General features: G+C 35.1%; 1 protein-coding gene across 3 annotated transcripts in view; it reads left to right on the plus strand.

The window, feature by feature from the left end:
• The first annotated feature begins 10,062 nt into the window (after nt 1-10,062).
• Nucleotides 10,063-18,518, plus strand: part of LOC131063641 (serine/threonine-protein kinase BSK1) — a 96,090-nt gene continuing 87,634 nt past the window's right edge. The window contains exons 1-5 of one of the 3 annotated variants that reach the window (XM_057997535.2): nt 10,063-10,366; nt 10,491-10,743; nt 10,903-11,302; nt 12,851-13,071; nt 13,314-13,449. In XM_057997535.2, the coding sequence (XP_057853518.1) occupies nt 11,227-11,302; nt 12,851-13,071; nt 13,314-13,449 (433 nt within the window). In that variant the 5' untranslated portion in view covers nt 10,063-10,366; nt 10,491-10,743; nt 10,903-11,226. The remainder of the gene's footprint in view (nt 10,367-10,490; nt 10,744-10,902; nt 11,303-12,850; nt 13,072-13,313; nt 13,450-18,518) is intronic. The other 2 variants (XM_057997536.2, XM_057997534.2) reach the window with 2 other exon arrangements.

Below are 18,518 nucleotides of genomic sequence, written 5' to 3' on the forward strand. Positions count from 1 at the left end.
TGAGAGAGGTCCCTTTTTCGTGTGGATAATTCTCCTAAATTTTTTCCACTTTCTTAGTTGTTTGTAAATGTTCCTTAAGGACCTCTTCCCAAGATGACTATCGTAGGATATCCCAAAGTTGAAATTTATGGATAGAGGTGATACTATCAATATCCACTTGGTCTTTGACCGCTATGATCTTGAGTATTTGAGACCTCTAATTCTTGATGTGTTTGAGTTAAGAAATTCTGGATGTGGTCCATCATAGATGTTTTGGTTGATGATGTTGTGGAAACCAAGGCTCTGTTATTGGTCCAGAGAGGAGATGAAATGATAGTTTCCTTTAGCTTCTATGTCTTTTCCTCTTCACATAGTTTACTGTAGGCCTCAATGGTGGCCTCTGTGTTTTCCATCTAAACCTTCTATATCTCCTCTAGTTTGTCCAACATTAATTTGTCTAGTTGTTGCTTCCTCCATAATTTGGAGTTTAGTTTCTCCTTCAACCTTTACATTTGTAGTGGACTGAGATCTGGGGCAATTGTATCAATAACAATATTTCATAGGTTTTCTTCCTCCCATTATCCCTTCTCTCTGGTCTTTAATAGTTGTTGCCAAAGGGCCTAGGAGCTTATTAAGGAGGGGCATGTTTTTATACATTTTTAATATGGTTTTAGCGAAGGTTTGTGGGATGAACAAGGTCTGGTAGGGGGACTTGTTAGGGTGATAGGGTGGGTCCAGGAACTACTTCTTCTATGAATGCGACTTATTTTGATTCACTTTTTGTGTTCGGTGATAGAGATGGTCAGATTGCTTGCTACTTTCTCCTAGGCTTCCTCTTTGAGCTCATCCAATGAAGAGATTTGAATGCCTCCCATTATGGATGCTCCATTTATACCATTGTGGTTTATAGCTTCCTTTTATTGGTTAGCTTCCTCATCCTTTAGTAAGTGCAGTTTTTATGACCAAGGTTTGTAATTGTTTGTATCTCCTTTTTGAGGTAGGCTTGGTCTATTGCTATACTTGTTCCTCATTTTCTTTCTCCTTCTCAACTTTAGTAGTGATCTTTTCTTTGGCTAGAGAGTCAAATAACTCTTTTATTGTTTGATTCCTAGGCACCTCTAGATCTTTTTGTAGGTTTAGAAGGTTGTGTGCATATGCTTCAACCTTTGCATTTGAGATCTCATATGGGAGTGGTGGGATCCAGGATGTTCGGGGTTCCAGAGCATCCATGATGATTGAATCTTTGTCCATCTGGAACATAATTCTCTCAAATGTACTTCTAAAAAATACGATTGCAAATCCTTAATCTATCTTACATCTTCTTTTGAAAGCCTTTGAAGTATCCACCAAAGACATGGGTTTAGGCATTGGGGTCCAAAAAGTGGTAGGTGCACTCCAAAATTTGTGCAACAACTGAATTATCTTGTGTTCATTTCCTATCAACATATTGGGGTATCTCCCTCATGAAATAGAGTGCCTGATAGATCAATAAGGTATCATAACAGAAGGGATAGCTAATTTTATTTGTATGGGCTACATTCTCCAAGAACTCTTGATTAGAACTTCACATAAGTTGAAGCCTTTTTCCTTCAACCACCATTTGGTATGTTGTGTGTATTGCCACTATTGTTGTTGATCCTTCCTAACTTGTATTGTATACCTTGTAGGTAATGACTTTGGTGGCATATAGAGTTCCTTTGTGTGTGATATTTACAATTGTAAGACTTAAACTATCAAATTTGGCCCCCGTGAGCTTCTCCACCATTGTATTCTTCATACCCTTATTAGGTAGTAGGGCTCCTTATAGCATTTTGGTAATGAGTTGGATAGCTTCCTTGGCGATTTGTTAGGGCTAGTTGATATAGAGGAACTCATCATTTAACTTTCTTAGGACCAACCAAACCCATTCGCTCTCCTTCATGAAGCCGAGAAAGTCCTTGAATACATATAACTTCTTCTAAGCTATTTAGGCATGCTATGTCTTGTACTCATTCTTATTTTTCTTCAACAACTCTTGTCATAGCTCAATGAAGGCTGTATAGTCTATCTCCTTAAGGGGTGAATGAATATACCTTCTAACATCCTCAATGTAGATGACATAGACTAGTACGCTTGAAAGGCTCCAGCTAAGTTAGTTTGCATAGCTTTATTGGGGAGCTTGGGGTAAATAGGTTAGGGTTTGGTGGCAATAGAGATCAGGGTAGGAGTGACCATGGTGATGATTTGTAGAAAGAATGGTTGTATATTTGTCTAGGGTTTGTAGTAAGGATGCTTTGCATGAGAATATAGTGAGCTCAGGAATATGATAAGCTTTGAGAGTGCGATGTGAGTTGAAAGAGACAAGTAGAGTGTTTAGCAGTACCCTGAGATTTTTATAATTTTACCGTGGCAGTCTTCCTTAGCTCCTATAGCCGTTGTCTATATTTTATTGCTACATTTTTCCTATTAGATGCTATGACTAGTATTTTTTGGCCATTAATATTTACTTTTTTCCTAAGTGTTTAATGTGCAGTATGTTATAATATGTTACATTAGGTTAAAGAGGTGGAATTTATGTCTGTGTATTCTTGTGATATATTTTTTCAATATTATGTTGAACCTTTTTAGGTTTTTTTTTGTCATGGCTAGGGTTTTTTGTGTGACCCTTCTGAATTGAATGGAGTAGTATGGCCTTTATGTTGTTGTGATTTGTGGATGTGGGCACATGTTTTAAAGTTACTTGGAATCGATGAGGTCTTTAATGTGTTTGTGCTTAGTTAATTGGCATGTTTATAGTTTTATGATGACACCTCTTTGGTTCATTCTATATGTGGGGTTGGGTTTAGTTTGTATCGAGAATGCTCTCAAGAACCCATACACTCTTTGGGATGTGACTTCAAGTTCACATTGTAACTATGCTTTGAGAACTTCATTTCTTATAGAACTATAGCTATCCCTTTCTAGTTCTAGTTCTCCTTCAGTATTTAGACTTTCCTCATCTTGACCATCCAAAATTTGATAAATAGTGTAAAGATTCTTAACATATTCTCTGACATGTTCTTGTTCAATTTCCCCAATATAACTTGTATCATTTGGTTCAACTAGAGGAATACTGAATATTCTAGTTTCATCAACAAAAGATATTTCCACTTTCTAGGAGTCAACTATGCCATTTGCATTTACAAACCATCTTAGATCTAGTAAAACCTAAAATGTATTGAAGGGATCCTTCATTTGCACTACCTCGAAATCAACACATTGTTATATCCCTTTAACATTGACTTCTACAATTTTCCATGTTCTAAGGGTTTCCATTTTAGAACCATACGGTAAACTTATATTCATTGGTGTCTTAACAAGTTTTCAACTCCCTAACTTTTCCCATGTTGTAAAAGGTATTATATTTAAAATTTTCTCCTAGATCTAGCATGACATATTTGACCTTATGATCGTTCAATTTCACATTTATTAGCAAGGGGCCAATATTCCAATTTAAGTCATTTGAAAGTTGATTTACTTGTTCCTTCTTGTTCCAATACTTTCCCTATTACTTCAAATTCCCTACTAGATATTTCTCCCTGAAATGGTAGCTATATCCTTTAATATCCTCATATCGTGTTCTGTAAAGGATCCTACTTCCTCCCGCAACTACTACTTTATAGATTGTTTGGCTTGCTATGTTATTTCACGATGCTTTTTGTTTGGTTGGAATAATGTTAGTACTTCTTCCTCATCTTCCAAATTATAATATTCCTCAAATCCCTCTTCTACTAAGGATTTTATCTTCTTTTTATTGGCATCGGTGCCTTGTTTGGTCATTGCATTGGCTTTATTCTTCCCGATGTTTTTCTTCTTTCTCTCTATTATCAATTCTTCTCCAAAGTTATCTTCATGTGATGTATTTGAAATCCACACATCCATCCTATGATAGCCTCTTACACCCTGCTATAGTACTCTCTGGACCACATTGACCCCTCTTTGTAGTTCAACACTCCAAGATGATTGGTTATAATTTTTATTGGTGTAAAAGTTGCTAGCCTTTTCGCAAGTGAACATTGCATAATTTTCTTCTTTGCAGAATGTGCACTTTTGCCTCTTTTTGACCTATCATTTTAATGTATAGTGACCAAATTTACCACAATTTAAACAGGTTACACCACTACTTTTTTTTCCTTTGCCTCTTTTATAGTTAGAGTTCTAGTTATCATCTTGGTAGCCTTGGTTATTCATAAAACAAGCATTTCAGTTGTCTTGCCAAAGGGGGGATTTAGTAACCTGATTCATCTCTCTCCTCTTGTGTATAGTTATGACATGTAGACAAGATGCATTTCCTTTATTTTGCATTGGAGGTCTATTTTTGAGAGAATTTTTGGTGAGATGTAAATCCCACTCTTGATAGTAGGCACAATGCATAGAGTTAGGCTTGATAGTTCTCGTGGCCCACTAGTGTCTTTGCTACCCTATCCTTAGAATAGTCATTCTAAACATGACCCTCTCTATTGTAATAAGTACATAATATCTGATTAGGTTTTGAGGTCCTAATTAATTTCTTGGTTTATCACCAGCCTCTTAATTTGTTCTTGTAGATTCTCCAAGATTTCTACATTTCGGTCTCTCCTTGATAGCCTCTAAGGTTGGCCTCTATTCGGTAGGCAATTGTGATCAAGTCACCGTGTTCTGAAAATATTTTCCATCTTACCCCACTTTGATTTCTTTGTTCAGTCTAGAAATGAACCATTAAGTCCTTTTTTTTTTCTCTTTCTATTATAGGTTCTTCCAATTTTCTACAAACCTCTTTAAACTTCCAATTATACTCCTTTATTGACGTTGTTCCTTGTGTTGGGCTTCTCATTTTTGTGATGCTTTTAGTAGGGACTATCGGTGTCTTGAAGTTTATTAATAATTCTGCCTTAACATCATTTGGGTGGCTGCATGCTAGGGGTAATGTTTAACATACCATTCTAACTCATCCTTCTGTAGGGACCCCACAGATTCCAACAATCTCTCCTTATCTACAAATTGCCCAATTTTCTCCCATATGGATTCCAAAATAAACCAATGTTTTTCTATGTCAACGGTGTCAATACCAAATACTAGAATTCTAATGACTGTGTTAATTGTGCTAAAGCTTGTTCTAGGGTTATGTGGTGTTTGATGAGTGCTTACCAGTTTCTCATTTATTGGTTTCTTTTCTCTCTTACTATTATTACTATAGGAATTTTCTTCTCTGCTCTCATCTCTTTCTAATTTTATGTCAAAGTATTCTTCTTTTGATATCCCATTCTACAATATCTCTTTCTCACCGCTTCTTGTTGTTTGTTCACGCTCTTCTTCTTTCTTCTCTTTTTGCTATGATATCTTCTCTATATCAATTCTTCTACTTTTGTATATGGCAAGGGATGGGTCCTAGTCGAAGGACTGTGTTGTTTCAAAACTCATTTTTACTCCTTGATTTGTAAGAGACATGTTACTTGGACACACCACTTCATTTAGTCCTTAGTTATCCTCTTCTTCTCTTAATCTTCTCATACTTAAAATGACTAATTTTTCCAAATAGTCATCGTTCATGGATGTGATTCTTTTTGGATTTTGCATGAAATCCTTGAACCTATCATCTAATTTGATCGTGATATTAGTAAAATCCTTCTCGGGGGTTTGTGGTAGGGTAGGAGCCATACCACTACTTCTTGACCTTAACAACCGTGTCCTCCTTCCTTTGTACTCTTCAAAGGTTGTTTGTATATTACTCACTAACCCTTGTATTTTGTCAGATTGTGAATTTATGTTTCTTGGGGTATCCTCCTCTCCAGTTTTATTTATTTTTCATCTCCTATCGACAACGCCCATAGTTGCATGCTCAAGACCACCCTCATTGGTGAGCTTATTCATATTTCTCAATCTTTCTTCCCTTTCCACTGTTTGTCTCAGCCTTATGTCCTATCCATTAGGGTTGGCCATGGTATTTACTTTTCTTGCTTTGGTTTTCTCCTTTATCTCTCTTGAATTCTTGTTATCACCTTTTGCCGTGGGTGTGTAGGGTTTGGTGTTGCACTGCTCCTATTTGTCATTCCATGGTGGTTGTTCATTTGGTTTTGTCAATAGTCACATTTTTTCATTGGTTATTTTTAGACCCTTTCCTCTTTCCATTTCTCATCCCCTTGGCGCCTAACCCCTTCTCACATGGTAGACATTAAGAAGATAAACCAATGTTAGAAAGAAATTTGAAGGAGACAGATCAAAGTTCTATTCCCAAAGGATTTTTGTAGTTGTAGTCTTGGAACCCTGGACTCAAATCCTAATGGAGCAACAAATAGATTATTCCAGATAAAATTGTAGTATTCAATCCAAAATAAATAGCACATACATAGATTAGACCCATTATCAAAAGTATTTATATTCATATATCAATATTTCAAGTACATTTCTTATATCTCCATTGTGTCTTCTATCTCTTATCTCTATATTACCTATCCTTTATTTTGGTGAATAGATCTCTTTCCTATGATAGGGACGCAACCCTTAGATAGTATCCCTACTAACATCCTTTCTTATAATCTATACATTTTAAAACTTTGTTTCCAAATTACACCCTTATATCTTTGGATCAATGTCTGTATTCTGTTTTTCAGTCAACACATCACTTGCACCTACTTTTGGAGAACTGAGGTAAGCTATATAAGGAATTACAAGAGATAATCAAATGTATCAATTTGAATCTCTTCACATCTATGATTGTTAAGGAAAATATTTGTTGTATGAAAGTTGATGATGAGTTTGTGGAAGAAAACATAATAAAAATATGTTTAATTGGGATTGGATTAGGAAGAACTATATAATTTACCTCCATCTCATTTTGTAAAGGAAAAAATACTATGGATGATGGGATGGGAAAGTAATTAAACCTTTCAAAATTATATAATATAAAGTTTTGGATTTGATTGTAGTTTTTAGTCTTTTGATTATTTTTCCTACTAGGGATCTAATGAACTTTTTATTCCCTGGTCCTGACATTTTGATACCATTTTTTGCAATTCTTGAGTAGCCAAGTAACTATTAACAAAAATATTTTATTTAATTACAAGAATCAAATGAAAAAAAAACTACTCTCAGCTACAAACACTAATAAATACATGATTGATTATAATTTTTTTAATTTATCTTTTAATAAAATATTAAATAAATGCAAATAAACATATTGTCTCTAATTTAGCTTATATGCCAGGGTCTTTTGTTTTTTCATTTTATATTTTGGTTCTAGTTTTATTTAGTGTTTTTTTATCTTTGATTTTCTTTTCTTTATTTGTGGTGTTTTTCTTTTAATGTCTTTATTATATTCTCATTATAGTATTTTTGGTAGTGTTCTCTTTTGGATTTAACATTTCTCTTTTTTCTTTCTTTCTTGTCAAACTCTTTTTCTTTCTTTTGTTTATTTGGTTTCCCGTTACCTTGAACCACATATCACCCCTCTCCCCCTCTACTTTCTTAGCCTAAGGTTAGATCTGCAATTGATCATTTGATGTCTCCTAACTCTATACTATCCTGATGATGGATCATAGAGTGATCTGAAATATTGATTAAAAAACTAGCATACAATCTAATCCAAAAGCTTAACACCGATTAAAGAAAATGTAATTAATGACAACTTATATAAATGATATTTTTCTTTCTTTTGGATGTAAGAAATAAAATTATTTTTCTTAAAAAAAAGAAAAAAAGTTGAATTCCCTTCTAAAGACATGTTAGCAATAAATAGTTAAATTATGAACAATAATATAATAAAAATTGCATGAAAGCATTCTTCTAGGCTTTCTTGATTTATGTAAATTATGTCTCAATTTAAAAAAAAACCTATTTATTTTAATATGTATAAAAAATTCTATCACTAATTCTCAAAAGTTTTCTAGAAAAAATATACTATGGTAAATAATGATTTGTTTTAATGCTATAAGTGATAATAATGGTTTTTAGAAAGACAATTGTAAACACAATCTTAATCTAAGAAAAAAAGATTTTTATATAAGAAGAAGAGTTCAGGGTGTGGGATAAGAGGGAATTCAACCTAAACTTCTTGAATCCTCAAGGTTTTCAATCAAAAGTTTTCTAGAAAAAATATACTATGGTAAATAATGATTTGTTTTAATGCTATAAGTGATAATAATGGTTTTTAGAAAGACAATTGTAAACACAATCTTAATCTAAGAAAAAAAGATTTTTATATAAGAAGAAGAGTTCAGGGTGTGGGATAAGAGGGAATTCAACCTAAACTTCTTGAATCCTTCAGGTTTTCAAATTTTACTTGTAATTATATTAATTTTTTTTTTTTCAATGAGATATTCTAATTTGAATGTAGCAACTTTTATATATATAACTGAAAAGAGTGTCAACTTAAATTTAATCCAAGTAAATAAAATAATAAAAACTAATGAAAACAAGACTTTTAACACTAGTTTAACTTTAAAACTAGAAATCCACACTTAGTGTTGAATGTTGTAGATGTGGAACAAGTTAAATTTAGATCTTTAGTATTAGTTCCTATTTATTATGTCGTGTGAACTATTGCTTGCTGTATATCTACAATATAAGAGAGGAAGATAGGATTTGAATGTTGAGATAATAATGAGTGTGATCAATTTGTCAAATTATGGTTGCAAGGAAAATTTGGTAGAGTTTGAGCTACTTATTTGAAATTTTTATATAACTTTAAATTATTTCTTTAAGAACTTTTTGTATGGGAGTGTTGCTAGTATAGGGAAACATGAAAAGTGGATCTAGATTGAATGAAAGAAGAGGAGAAATGAAAGAAAAAAATCACATTTCTAAGTAAGAATTGTGCACATAGTTGCTTGTGATGCTTTCACAAGGTAGTGAATGTAAAATTGAGGTGACAAGATGCTCAGTTAGAAAAAAACACAAATTTTTAAGAAGACATAAATATGGGAAAACACAGAGAAATAAATAAAAACTACTGAAAATAGCTATGGGGATCTAAGAGGTTCAACATGAAGGATTTTGCCTTAGAGATGTGAACTAGCCTTCATATATTTATTTTAAGCATTCCATGTTGACTTTTAAGTATTTATTCATCATTAGTCTTGCCATATAGTTCCATACATGTTTTTGGGTGCTTATAGTGCCACTCTTTCTCAATGTCTTCTTGGTAGTGTGAGTGGGGCCTCCTCTTGGAGCGGATGGGAAGTTCCTTGGCTTTACACTTCCCATTTTTCCTCATCGTCAGATGATTTATAATGAAAAAACTTAAGAACAATAGCTTGCACAAGACAATGGTATTACTCATTGAGAGCCAATTCTAAATAACCAAGACTTTATAGATGGTGACTAGGGATTAAAACATGATGATCAAGATTCTCTTGCTACTAATTTTATTACTTTGATTTCTTAATTATTTGATGTTATATTTGGGTTGCAATCATTTGAGCTTTTCTTCATTCATAGACCTTTTTTTAAAAACACAAAAACATAAAATTAATTTTAGAGAGTAATGCCTAGTTGGCCACTTTTTCTCGAATAGGTTATAAACTATTTTTTTAAGTAACACATAGAACCTTTTCATTGACAAGAAATTTCAAGAAGGTTGTATCATGTGAAGGACTAATTTAGATCAAACTATTAAAATTTCTATTAGTTTATTTAAGCATGTATGTCTACATGATGCTTTGTTTGTTAATAATGGTACACTTGAACTTTTCAAGAATAACGTGAGTAGACAATTTATAAAAAAAGTAATCCCTAAAATGTCTTCTTACATATAACCCTTTGTTTAAGATGTATTAATTTGGAGATATTTATTTCAAATTTTTGGTTTTTTAATTGTCAAGTCTATAGATTAACCATCCAATCAATAAAACCACAAATAATAAACCTCGGCCTCATAATTCAAACTTGATACTTATCCCACCAACCTAATAAACAATTAAATATTTAAATATATAAATTATAAAATAATGTAAATAAGAATATATAGCTCTTGCATGTTTAAGCTACTTTGAAAAGAATATATTCACGTACTTTGTAAATTGTAAATGTGAATTGAATAGCTGGTGCGTACGTAATTGTTATTAATGTGAATGCAAAATCTGGAAGTGTGATGAATGTGAATGCAAGAACACACATGGAAACTTAGGATGCCTGGCTGTGGGACCTAAAAAAATTCTCACAACCTGTTTCACAGTGGCCATCTCTGATGGTAAAACACATAAATGTGGATATTTGTCCAGGCGGGATGTCGCACACCTTTACACCCACACTGCGTGGGACCCATTAGTAACAACGATTTTGCCTCCATTCAAGAAAAAAACATAGAGCAAGTTGGAGACGTAATTTGGGCGTGTGGGAAAGTGGGAAGTTCGGGATATTGTGATTCAGATCCCACGATTCTTCGTATCACCAGGTATAATTTCTTCATCCTCGCTTTCTTTCTTTCTTGAATCCTGTTTCCTGAAAAGGATTTTACAGATCTCAGAATCGAAATCAAATGTTAGAGATGATTAGATCTCATTTGTTTGAAAACCAAGGGCGAGGGGCCCGAATTCCCATGGTCTGTGAGCTACAAACAACTCAATTTGTTCTGGTGTAAACTGTGAAACGACAGACATTAAAGATTCTCGATACTTTTTATATTGATCAACCGTACAACGGGGAGTTGAAAAGGCATATATTTGAACAGGCTCTCAAAATCGTTAGACATAAATGCTGTAATTTGTGCATGTCTTAGCTCCTCACGTAACCGGATCCCTGTCAGCTTTCCCGTAATTAGGTCTTGACACAGTAAGTGTTGTTTAATCGGAAATTAAGACAGGCTTTTTGACATTTGATGGGAATTATTTGCGGCATTTATTGTCATCTTAATGTGTTTTTTCTTTTTGTCGCGTATGGGATGTTGCCGTATTTTAATCTAATGTTGAACTGGTTTATGTTTTCTGACAGAGGTTGAAAGTGCCGTGGCTAAATTTGGCGAGTTTTACTGCAGTCTGTTTCTGTCAGTCGTTGACAGAAATTTCTTCTGAGGAGCAGCTTGTACTTGTCTGGGGAAGACGTCTGAAGTCTAACCTAACTTGCCAAGTGTTCATTACAGTATTTTTTTGATTGTCTTCCGACATGGTTTAGTCATCAACAGACGGTCCCATCTTAGCCATGGGGTCATCTGGGTTATCCGACTGACTTTTAAATTTTAATTTTTTTCTTGGTCGGGCGAGACAAGTTTATGGTGGAGTGAAACCATCAGCATATTTGATAAGCGAGAAGGAAGGCATGGGTTGTTGCCCCTCGAGTCTTGGGCACTCACCTCCTACCCAGGAAGACGTTGAAATCATTGTCAAACCTGAAGGTATGATCGCATCTCTTTTCCAGAAGCTATTTTCTATTAATTATTGAGCGAGGAGGGTGTAATACTTCTATTACTCTAATGCCATTGCCCATTTTTGGCCACATGTGGAAATTGATATCTAAACTAAATGAAATTAAATTGCCCTAATTGCCTCTGCTGCTTTCATATCATTCATATTGTCATGGCTATTCAAGCTTTAGCTTCGTTGTTTGTGTGGTGTGAACATCTGGTAATTCTGTGATGATTTATTGGGATTCAACTTTGTAGATTCAATCAATTTTTTTCAACTCATATTTCACTAGTGTTTTTTAAAAACCCATCTTTATAAAGTAGCTTTCAAGAATTCATCTTTCATGATTATAAATGGTCCATTACCCATAAAACATGGGTCCATGAAGATTGAGTCGAATCTATGCAGTTAAATCCTGATAAATCATCACATAATTTGGTACACTGCAGAAACACCACCTACGTGAAAATCTGGTAATTCCTTGTTAAAGTTTTTGGATTGAGGTTTTAGGTATCTCTTTGGTATGTCATGTGATTGTTTCCCCTAGGACCTGCAGTAGGTGCATTTCCAACATAGCAGCAAGTGTGATTCCCTTGGTTACCCCATTTAGCCTCAAAGTCAACTGCAGCTTATTTTAACTCTTAATATCCAGTATAAACTTTCAAAGTTATTGGGCTACATTATTGACGACACAAACACAGGCAGCCAACTATGGGATGTATTCTGCAGATGGAATCCTATGCCCCCCAGTACCTTTAGAGCTTCATTTAGCATGATTACCTTTGTTTTCAATAGCATGAATAAATGTTTTTATCGAGAGATATCATTCTCTCATTCGGTTTTTAGAGGTTCACTGTGATTGTATTCCTGTTTCTTCAACTGCTTTTCTTTGTGCTTGCCCATAGTGCAACAAATTATGCTGCTAATATTAACATTTCTTTGCCAACTAACTGTTGTGACTTCGGATATAATGTCATTTAGTTTCACTCCTGTTAAAGGTCCTATGGTGAACACAAGAAGGCATTATGTGCAGAAAAATCCTATTCGTTTTTAATAATAATAGATGCATACAACTTGGCTTTCTTGTTTGCTGATAACTTTGCGTTTGCCATTAAACTAGTATTGTTACTTATGATAAACAAATTCACAATCCAATCTATGCATATGACTATATAGTTTGGACTCAATTCTGGCAATAGACCATTCATAATTTTGTGAAGTCAGATTTTCCTTTTTAAAATTTGCTTATCCTATTTTCAGAGGCACTGCCATTACACAACACACATTTGATAAATTAAAAAACTAATATATATTTCTGATTTAGTGATTTATAAGTTTTAACACATATTTTTCATACATTGCTATCTGTCCTGTATCAATATTGTTTTGGCAGTTGCTATTCAATTTTGATGTTTATTAGATAGATTAGAGATTTCCTATGTGAGAAAACTGTAATTTTCTTTTTAGTATTTTGACTAGTGTTTTTTGCATAGAAAGGCATCGAATTTTGTGAATTCTATAAAATGTTACTGTTGCAGAAAATGGAGGGGAGCCTGAAATGGATTCTATTCCGCCATTCACTGAATATTCACTTGAGGAGCTACGAGTGGCTACAAATTACTTTAACTCAGACAACATTGTTTCTGAAAGTGGAGAGAAGGCTCCAAATGTTGTCTACAAAGGCAGACTGGAGAACAATCGTTGGATTGCAGTTAAAAAATTCCCCAGAATAGCTTGGCCTGATGCAAAGCAGTTTGTGGTATAGTTTCAGTTCTTTGTTTCATTTGGGTACTCCTTTCATGATAATTGTTTCCTTTTTCTAATTGCTTTAGACTTAAGAGTTAAGAGTAACTTGGGCTACAATTGCACAGAAAAACTTAAAGCTGCTCGTCACCTTTATTTTTAAATTAGGACTGTAAGTTCATTCAGTTGTTATTCTTTTAGACACTATGTTTATGTCTTACCTTTCAACTTATCTTATATTTTCTTTGTTAAGTGCAGGAGGAGGCCTGGGGTGTTGGGCGGCTACGCCATGAGAGATTGGTCAATTTAATAGGGTATTGTTGTGAAGGAGATGAGCGCCTCTTAGTTGCAGAGTACATGCCTAATGATACCCTTGCAAAACATCTTTTCCATTGTAAGTCGTTGAATTCACTCAAAGCAAGTATCATTGTGACAATAACATAGGATTTTTATTGTATAAACTTAAAGCTTCTTCGAAATTTTTGGGTCAGCACAATTTAAAGTTATTATGGCCAAAGCTTTTCACCAGTTTTTTATATTTACTGTCGAGTTTGGTAGAATTCAGAAGTGTAAACTAAATCTGATATTTCGGAAAAGAAGTTGATTGATGTGTCTTTTATTTTTGAAAGAAACCATTCTGAGTATAATGGTTTGATCTCAAGGGAAATATATACGAGCTCAAATTTCAAATACAATAATCTTCCAACTAGTGTTGGGCTTGAACAAGAAAGAGCCAATAATCATTTAGAATTCAGATTATATGTCTTAATCTAGGTACACATGCTCGAGCAATTAATGCATTTGTCTTCATAGTTTTAGCTTTCACATCATAATCAATGGTATCTATTGATGCAATTCTCATGTATAGGGTTCATTCCACTTTTTTGTCTCCACGAAGACAGTCTGCAAGTTAGATGTATTTATCTACCTTCTTTCACAGTATTGTCCAGAGATTTAGAATATCCTCGTGGGAGCTTGTTCCTCTTGAGAGAGAGTGGACAGAACTATAAGTGTGCTGACCCTTTCTAGTCACTTGTGAGTTGAACGAGCTGCTAGGTTCTACAAATAAAGAAAATGCTGCCAAAGAATCCCGGATTGAACATTTATGTAATGGTAGCTCCAGAACCTTACTTTATCTCTTGATTATCTGTAAGAGGTACTCTCCCCAGACTTTCTTCCTGCCATTTGGATTTAGGTGGATGCATTTTGCTATGTGCAAAGGAGTTGCCAACTTGGCTCACCTTTGCTGAACGATTGGTTGATATCACTCAATTTACAATATTAGTGTGAGATCTCTTTCTTCAATTGCAGCTCTACCCCGAACAAGCATTTTGTCAATATCTTTGATTTCCTGTATGATAGGTTCTATGAAGACCATCAAGTACTTGACATTCACCTGTAAATTATTTTTCAGCATCTCGTGTCGCATTCATCCCTTTGGTTGTCTTGGCCTGTCTTCACCTGAAAGGCCGAACCCTTTAAAACATACAATCATAGACTAATTAGTTCGTTTGTCAAGCATTCACCCTAGTGTGACTAAAATGGTTGGCATTTATTATATCTATAACGTAGAGGAATTCTTTCATGAGATAAGACTGACAATTACCAAAAAGGAGTTGTCAGCACTTTTATTATCATTGTCTCCATAAATCTTCTCTTGTCCCTGTTAGCCATGGACATGACAGTTCCCATGACAATGGAAATGACAATTTCCATCACAATGGACAAGCCACTGGAATTTGAAATGCAAACCTCCAATAGCTCTTTCTTATTTTCTTATTTTGTATCTAAGGGCATAAGATTACTCCTTTCTCACATTTACATTCTCACCTCCTTACAAAATATGTAATAGGCTAAGTTACCAAGACACGGTGATGAGCATGAGAAACACTATTTTTGGGGACACTAGTATGGTTTGTTTTATAAGCACCTGACAGAAAATATTCAAAAAAGAAAGAAGAATACCTCAATATCAATGTTACGTGCATCTTGAGTATTACAGCAAATAGTAGTTAACAAATTGCGTCATAATTCAAAATATCAGAGGTTTATACATTGTGATTTATGATGTAGGTTAACTTCTTTTTAATTTTTTAATTTTTGTGGACAGTCTTTTTAACTTTCAGCAGACAGTTGTTGTTGTGGGTCTGTTCTGGGACTAGGATATTTTAAAGATCCCAGGGCATTTATTTGGAGAGCCAGAACCAGCATCTGTACTGGAGCTGTTTTGTTTTGAATATGGGGTCGGGCTATGGACAATCAGTGACATAGGTAATAGGTAAAGACTAACATTCATTCTTTGTTTTCTCTTTCCGTAACTCCCTTTTCTTGTTGTCATTACCAATGCACCAATGCACAAGGGTTTTCAGGCATCTCAGCATACACAATCAAGTACAGATTACAACATTCAAACACATATAAGGATCATCCAGTGCCCATAAGCAAAACCAAGGAAATTGGGGTAAGAAAGAAATGGTATGAAGAAAGTAAGATTTCAGATTCAAACTTCCCTCATCCTGGCTCCAAAATCAGCAATCTTCACAAACTGAATAGGTTGAGGGCTTCCTCCTAGGGTCCTTAATTCTTCCATATCTCTCAATCTGCTTCCTTTATTTATCAAAATTCTTTATTTTGGAGATGTTCCTCTTTCAAAAGTTCACGTGCAAGAACAAACAAGCATGTGTGAGGAAGTGTTTCTACTCCTCTCTTTAATCTTCCAAGCCCCATCTCCCCTTTTACACTATCCAAGTGCTGGAAGTACCTACAGCTCTCCCCTATATCTGAAAATGGAGATGTGCTCATGCATGTTTGTGCTTCACTTCCCCAAAGAATCTCATGGCTACCAAGGAGGTCAACTTACATGCAAATAAGTGTAAATTTCTGATCTATGGTCACCATTCGAAGGTAAGAGCCTATTCGGGAAAAATGCATTTTAATTCTTGCACAAGTGTGCATAGATCTTCCCTTCTCACTTTTTCATGTGAAGTCACCACCTAAACATGGGAAGAAAATATGAATTCAAAATGAGAATATTCCAAAATGTCTCACTTGACATGTAATGTTATGTGTTCATTTTCGCATGTTTGTCTATGGACATTTTTCTGAAATGTTTTTCTTCAATTAATGAGCTTATCCACTCCTGGATTCAGTACCAAGCACACCTCTTTTCATTCCTCCCCCTTTATGAAATATAACATGTATACCATAACAATTTATTTTATGCTGGATTTCAATCACTTGTGATGCTCAAAACATGCTACAATGGCTGCCATGCATGATCCTCATCGGCGGAGGTCATTTTCACAATTATCATGGAAGTTATTTCAAAGTGGTCCTTTATGGTGACCTTTTTGTGAATCTTCTATGCTAAATGTTCCATGCTACTGTGATCACCTTGGCCTAGGAAACCTGTTGCCATGAATGATCGTTTTTGTATTTGGAGGTCATTGACAATGCAATGGAAGATATTACGACATGGTTCTTATAGAGGAGGCCTTACAATTTTACATTGTTCATTTGAATATGTTTTCTCACCCCACAACCATTGACATGCCATGGTTGTAACAAGATTTCATGTACAAAATACAATAGTATTCAGTAGTTCATCACTGTTACACTCTTGGCTGTCCCTTTTTTGCCCATACAAATGGTGTCGCCTTTGCAACAATTTGCCAAACATTTACATTTTTACAACTACTGAAAATATCTTTTACAAGTAGTCCATGTTGGTTGTGTTTGCTTCCATTGCGAGAATACAAATCTTCATGCAGCTTGCTATCACACATATCCTTTGTTTTAGGCATAGTTGGACTACTCGCGACTCGGCTCGACTCGCCAAGCCCCTGAGAAAAAAACTCGGGAAAAACTCGGAAAACTCGGCAAAAAACTCGGCAACGTAAAAACACGCTTAATTTTAATAAAAAATGCATTTTTTTGCAAAATTTAATGAGAAGATGCATCCAATGAGTCAATAAATGATAACACAAAAGAAACAAGCTGATTCTAGATATATTTAAATGCAAAGTGTCTACAAAATCGCATCCTCATGAGGAATGCTGATGGCTGGAAGCAAAATAGTAAATAGTTTTTGTAAAACCAAAAGTAAATACATCATTACAAATTACAATTACAATTTCCTCTTCCCAGCTCTAGCTAAAACTAGGGGAGAGGTAAAACTAGAGGGTCTAGTCCTAGAAGTCTGCAGTGTGCGTGACTGTGCCTCCTTGCTCGGTATGGCGGGCTCATCCTCCATCCTGGATGAAGCTATGTCTCCACCTGCTTGTGGCACTGGCAATGACTCCTCATCCTCATCCTCTTCCTCCTCAATGTCATCCAGCGTGAAACCAAATCCACCCCCCTCCTCCTCCATAGCTTGCCTCTCCAAATCAGTGTTGTCATCCTCAGAAAACAATGGAGGTTGCTCCTATGACGTCCAATCACTGTAAGGATCTATATCATCCAAGTCAAGTGGACCATCTGCTACTTCCTCTACCTTCCTTACGCGCAATCGAAGATTATATTGCACAAAGACAAGGTCATTGAGGTGTTTTTGAACTAGCTTGCTCCTCTTCTTCGTGTCGATGGCGTCAAACAAGCTCTAATTGTGCTCACAATTGGATGAAATACAAGGTTGACATAAGATTCTGAGGGCAATTTTTTTGAGATTTGGGGTATTTCCACCCCAACTTTGCCACCAAGCACCTGCAAATTAAAATTAGGTTGAAAGTAGCACCCCTCGCCAGGGTCTGAGGATGAGAAAAAGAGGGGTAGAGAGATAGGTCTAGATCTTGATGGAGATCTACAAACGCGCAATATTTGAAATTTCATCATTTGTACTCATAGTTTCAAACTTTCAACTCTAAAATGTATAATACCAAGATTTCTTCAATGCTAATTATGTTGTTATATGGAGCCTAATCAGACTCGGAGGTTAAATTTTCCCTACTTCCATCAGTGTAGTTTCCCCCTATATTTTTTGACGGGGGTTTGCGGGCAGCGCCCCTTGCACGCTCCCTATCGCGATACAGGGTGGGGTCGAGGGGCAGCGCCCCGCAAGGCCAAAAATACTTTTATTATTTTATAAAGGCGTCGGGTGTTATAAAGTATAAGAAAGGAAAAAGACATATTGAAATGCCACTTATACTTAAATGTTATATTTCATGTGTATATTCTGATGAAGAGAATGAAACTGACCTGAAAAAACAAAAATTGATAATTTTTTGACATGTTTGGGCCTCTTTTTTAAGTCTAGCCAAGTTTTTAAAAGAAACTCGACGAGTTTTTTGTAAAAACTCGGCGAGTTTTTGCTGCGAGTTAAAGTCGTAAAAACTCGTAGAGCTCAAAAACTTGGCGAGTTTTTGAAGACGAGTTTTTTGTAAAAACTCGGCGAGTTTTTGCTGCGAGTTAAAGTCGTAAAAACTCGTAGAGCTCAAAAACTTGGCGAGTTTTTGAAACTCGCCGAGT

This window comes from Cryptomeria japonica, chromosome 4 (genome assembly GCF_030272615.1).
Source record: "Cryptomeria japonica chromosome 4, Sugi_1.0, whole genome shotgun sequence".
In the NCBI taxonomy this organism is placed as follows: domain Eukaryota; kingdom Viridiplantae; phylum Streptophyta; class Pinopsida; order Cupressales; family Cupressaceae; genus Cryptomeria; species Cryptomeria japonica.